Genomic DNA, 5,753 nt, shown 5'->3' with positions numbered 1-5,753 from the left:
ATTTTATCTTATTAATATACTTTGAATATATATAAATTAAAATTATTAAAAACATTAAAGGGCTACTTTGGAAAATTACAAAATAAATTTCTAGAAATTAAAACAATCACTAAAATAAAACTTAACAGATGAGTCAAGTGGAATATTAGACACAGCTAAAGAGTCATTAAACAAACTGAAAAACAGCCATTAGGAAATTACACTGCTGCTCAGAATCTGGGTTTCCTCAGATTTATTGTTTTATTAAAGATTTATCATTTTCAGAAATCAATGTTTATTAGAATAAGAACTTTATTTCCGTTTATTAGCTATTCTAAAAGCACTTTATGCAACTTAATCACAACTTTTAAGTAGATATCTCTATGTATTACGATAAAGATTAATGTATAGGTAGTATCATGTAAATAAATGATATATACATGATATTGGCCCTTGGCCCTTGGCTACATGAATACAATGATTCAATCTTTTTAAAAATGTATTCAAAATTACCTTAACAAAATCTCTATCAGTCTTCTCCTTCCATTCTTCTCCAAATACAGTAGAAAAGGATCCTAAAGCTAAAAGAATAGTATATTCAATAGCATGGAATTATTTTTATCACTTAATTCCTTAATAATAGGTAGGTGTAGAAAAACGGTAAAAACACATTTTAAGATATCTTCTTGTTCACTAAAAACTGTTTCATAGTAAATGATAGAAAGTCATAGTAATCTCTTTTGAAATAGTATTTCAAATTATGAAAACAAATATTAGATGGAAAATTAATTTTTTGTTACTTTTATTATATGTCTTCAAATACAAAGTGTATCAACATTCCACATTTTCAAAGTGGCAATATATTTATCGCTCAATTAAAATTCCATGCCCTAAAAAAAAATCAAAACCTCTCAAAAGCCTAACCAAATCAAATATACCCATAATTCTCAAATTCAAATAAATCATTTTCATAATGTTAAAACAGTGTTTTAAGTATGGGGACTTCAAAAAGTCTCTGTACTCTGGAATGCTAAACTTCTGACTTTCCTAAATTGCATTTTCTAAATTATTAATGTTTTAGATTGCTACACCGAATAATTTATTCTTTTAGGTAAATAAAAATGCTTAAAGAATGTAAGATAAATTGGGTCTAAAAAATATCATACTTCAGTGAACCAAAACTGTTAACATTACTTCTATCAAATATACATGTTTAATCCTTATTCAGTGATTAAATGATAAGACTTCAAAAAAGATTATTCTGGTTTGAGAATATTCTTTCTAAAAACTTCATTTTAAGGTGGAACAATTTTAAACTTCATTCAATATTAAACGCTGAACGTTATATCTTTAAAATACCAAAATAACTAATTAAAAATAATACTGAATGCAAACTGTAATTGAAAAATAAAATTTAAAAAATAAAGAAAATATTAGGAATCAAAGAACATAAAATTGAGATGGAAATCACCAAATTTAGATCTTAAAAATTACAATATAAACTGAGAAGTACTGATCTCTGTCCCTTCCCCATGTAACCAAGAATAAGAATCGTTTCAGAAAAAGTAAGAAACTAATTCCCACTATTGTTTAAGCTAATTTCGAAATTGCCTTCATATAAAATAAGTACATGTCAAATTTTAAGGAATCCTACTTAGATGATCCCTATAAATTTATGTTTGAAAGTATACTACTTGACACAAATCAAATCACAGAAAAAGAAAGAAATTTGCAAACCTGTTGCTATTTATAGATTTAAAAAATCGTGAATCTATAAAGTATTACAAGAAATTCTCAGGCTGTGTCGATTGTGCCATATATATATATTTCCTATATAAAATAATTTCATCGTAAGTGAATACTTTACCTTTTAATAGCATATACTTCTGGAAAAAGAAGTTACAATGGTGTTGGGGTAGGAGGGTTGACGAGCAAATAAATATTTGTATCAATAACATTCAACTAACATGGATATTTTAAAAAGAAAAACTATGAGCAAGAAAAGATTTCAAAAGATATTTTCTCAATCTCTATTAAACTATTACACTACAAGTAGAGAACTGAACTATTTGGTCTGAAGAAAACCTAGATTTAGTAAGAGATTAATTTCACAGAAAATAAAAAACTTGATTTATAAAAACCTATACCTCTGTAAACATTACAAGTATAAAGGATATGAAATATTTGATAAATCCTATGTTGATTATTTAGGCAGCAAATTTTAAAATGCACTGATCTAAACTGTTTAGTTAAAAATGCAAACATTCATTATTTTAAATACATTTAAATAAAACAAATAAAAAATGTTATTATACTGACTAATAAAAAGTACTTTTCTCCTTAAATAACTTAAAAACAAAACCTATAACACCTTTATAGAATGATCATTCAATGTGTTCAGCTTAAAACTTACTGTCGTCAAACACCCCAGCATTAGCAAGTAATAAAGTGATGATTTTAGGGTCTTTTTCAAGTTGCATGACATGTTTGCTTTCATTTGACAGAAGAGTGCATACATTAATAGCAAAATCCACTTCATTTGGGAGTCCAGATAACAGTGAAAGCACCAATTTGTTATAATCATTTGGCGAATTGAAGTCCATAGATAGCCCATAACTTTGACGAAGATAATCTAACAAAGATAAAAACAAAAACACCTTATGTTTATCAAGGAATAGAAACCATTGTTGTTAATATCCTCTGAATAAAAGATAGGAGCTTGTTGTGTGTGTTTTTAATATAAACTAAGTGAATTAAAGAATTCAACTTTTTTTAAGAGTTCAATTTTGTAAACTTCCTAAAATTATATTCTTCAGAAAGTATTAAAATAGAAAAAATGTACATGCCCTCTTGCATATGACTATCAAATTATTATTGTGTCGTTATTTTAATTGGTCTATACTTTTTATAAACTTGCATTTCGAAGGACTTATTCTGATTTTTATATAAGTATACTATAAAGCTAGTGGACTGGTTCCTTTAAAATTTTTAACAATATCATGATTTTAGACAACTGCCTATCTTCTTTACCTAATTGTAGAATTATTCCTTTTTTGTAAATCGTCACCTGAGGATATTTTTTCCATTGATTTTTTTTTTTAGAGAGAATGGAAGGGAGGGAGGGAAGAGGAGAGACACATCCACATGAGAGATACATCGATTGGTTACCTCTCAATGGGGGTCAGGGATTGAACCTGCAACCCAGTTACGTGCCCTTGACCAGGAATCGAACCCACAACCCTTCGGTGTGTGGGCCAACTTCCTACCTATTGAGAAACACAGGCCAGGGCAGAATTATTCCCTTTTAAAGTTAGATTTATTATGATATAATTAACAAAGTAAAATTCATAACTTTTAGTTCTATAGTTATGAATTTTGATAAATACAGTCTTTTAACCACAACCACAACGAAGATATAGTAATTCCATCACCCAAAAAGTTTCTTTAAAAGCTCCTTTGTAGTCAAATCCCTTATGCTTTCTACTCACAATCACTAATCTCCTTTCTGTTCCTATAACTTTATTTCAGAATGCCAAATAAATGGAATCATACAGTAAGTGTGTCTGATTTATTTCTGTTTTAATCCTCACCCGAGGATATTTTTCCATTAATTTTTAGAGAGAGTGGGAGAGAGGGAAAGAGAGAGAGAAATATAAATATCAATGTGAGAAAAACACATCGACTGGTTGTCTCCTGCACATGCCCGGGCCCGAAGAAGCCTGCAACCGAGGTATGTGCACTTGACCGGAATCAAACCCAGACCCTTTGGTCCGCAGGCCGACGCTCTATCCACTGAGCCAAACTGGCTAGGCCTGATTTCTTTTATTTAGCAAGATGCTTCTGAGGTTAATGGCCATGTTGATTTGTATGTCAGTAGTTTGTTCCTTTTTACTGTTATAGTATGGGTTAACAAAATCTGTTTATCCATTCCCCAGATGAGGAACATTTGTACTCTGTCCAGTTTTTGGCACTTAGGAATACAATTAGAGGCCCAGTGCATAAAATTCATGCACTGGTAGGGTCCCTAGTGGCTGCCAGTTGCTGGCTGGGTACTCCCTCTCTTCCCCTGCCACCTTCCCCCAGCTGGCCCCAGAAGAACTCCGGTCGAGGGGACAATTTGCATACTATGCTTTTATTATATAGGATTGCTATAAACATTCACATACAGGACCTTATGCAGACTTTTTCAAATTTATTTCTCCTAGGTTGCTGAGTCATACAAAAGTGTATGCTGGCTCTAACATCTTGCCTTTCTACCACCAATGTGGAGAGTTCCTGTTGCTCTGCATCCTTGTCAGCACTTGATATTGTCAGTTTTAAATATTCTGATGAGTCACTTATCTTATTTGTTTTGTAAATATTTTTCCCAGATAATGGCTTGTCTTTTCATTTTCTTAACAGTATCTTCAGAGTACAAGTTTTACTTTTATGAAGTCTGATTTATACATTTTCACCTTTACACTTCATATGTCCTAAACATTTTTTTCCTAACCCAAGGTAACTAAAATTTTCCGCAAGGGAATTAATTTAAAACAATTTTGGGATTTTGAAGGTAGGGAAGATGGGGTTACAGAATGTTTAATCATAATACATAAGAAGATGTTATATTTCTAGAAATACTGACTCTTAATTGGGGCAGTTTAGGCCTTGAAAGCTATGTCCTGAGACATCTACCCCAAGTATATTTTTCATATCTATAATAATAAAAGTGTAATATGCTAATTAGACCAGACATACTTCTGGACAAAGCCGCAGCGGGCGGGAGCTGAGGCAGAGGCAGCAGAGGCCTCCGGCCAGGGTAGTTGCAGGCGGGGGCCAGGGACAAGGACCTTGCATGATTTTCGTGCATTGGGCCCCTAGTCTATATATAAAAAAGCCTAAGCAACGGGTCAACCTTTCAACCAGTAGACCTATCATTATGATGCGCACCGACTACCAGGGGGCAGACGCTCAATGCAGGAGCTGCCCCCAGGAGGTCAGTGCGCTCCCACGGTGGGAGCGCCAATCACTGAGCTAATCCGAGCAGCGGTGGCAGCAGGCGCAGTAGGGCCGGGATGAGTGGGGGCGGCGTGGCGCCCACCCCAGGCTTGGGCTTCTCCCCGGCCACCTGCCACTTCACCACTACTACATCCTCGGGGGATGGTCAGACTGCCGGTTTCAGCTAGATCCCTGCAGTCTGACATCCCCCAAGGGGTCCCGGATTGCGAGAGGGCGCAGGCCAGGCTAAGGGACCCCACCAGTGCATGAATCCGTGCACCAGGTCTCTAGTAAGATATAACTAGTTTAATGGGAAGAGGCAAAAAGACAAGTTAAAGTGATTCTAGATAAAACATTTCAGAAACAAGGATTAAGAAAAAAATAGAATACAAAGTAGGGATGCATTGCCACAACATGTCACTGAAGAAAATCATGTAGGTAAAGAAATTTCTTTATTTTCCAATATAGACATTTGAGGAGACACCTCTTCAATTCTAAAATATTCTAAGAATTTCTCCAATAATATAATAGTGAAGAAGTCCCACAATATAGTTATAAATGACTATGAACAGATTCTTTACCATATTTAAGGTTGAACAATAACATGCTGTTCATTTTAATAATCTATACTAATAAAAGGGTAATATGCTAATTAGACCGGACATCTTCCGGACGTCCTTACAGACAAAGCCACAGTGGTGGGGGCCGAGGCAGAGGTGGTTAGGGGTGATCAGGCTGTCAGGGGAGCAGTTAGGGGGCAACCAGGCTGACAGGGGGGGCAGTTAGGGGGCAACCAG

General features: G+C 34.1%; 1 protein-coding gene across 7 annotated transcripts in view; it reads right to left on the bottom strand.

Moving 5' to 3' along the window:
• ARID2 (AT rich interactive domain 2 (ARID, RFX-like)) overlaps positions 1-5,753 on the bottom strand; it is a 195,019-nt gene that overhangs the window by 76,066 nt on the left and 113,200 nt on the right. For 5 of the 7 annotated variants that reach the window (XR_001359718.1, XM_014529538.1, XM_014529532.1 and 2 more), the window contains exons 3-4: positions 2,393-2,611; positions 493-560 (exon numbers count right to left, since the gene is read on the bottom strand). Coding sequence is in view for 6 of the 7 variants with exons in the window: in XM_014529532.1 (XP_014385018.1) it covers positions 493-560; positions 2,393-2,611 (287 nt within the window). In the remaining variant the exon portion in view is untranslated. Of the gene's footprint in view, positions 1-492; positions 561-1,846; positions 1,866-2,392; positions 2,612-5,753 lie in introns of all 7 variants that reach the window. The other 2 variants (XM_014529534.1, XM_014529535.1) reach the window with 1 other exon arrangement.

The sequence above is a fragment of the Myotis brandtii genome, unplaced genomic scaffold (genome assembly GCF_000412655.1).
Source record: "Myotis brandtii unplaced genomic scaffold, ASM41265v1 scaffold686, whole genome shotgun sequence".
NCBI classification, from domain to species: domain Eukaryota; kingdom Metazoa; phylum Chordata; class Mammalia; order Chiroptera; family Vespertilionidae; genus Myotis; species Myotis brandtii.
The sequence above is the reverse complement of the archived record's forward strand: the minus strand, read 5'-3'. Positions and strand labels throughout refer to the sequence as shown.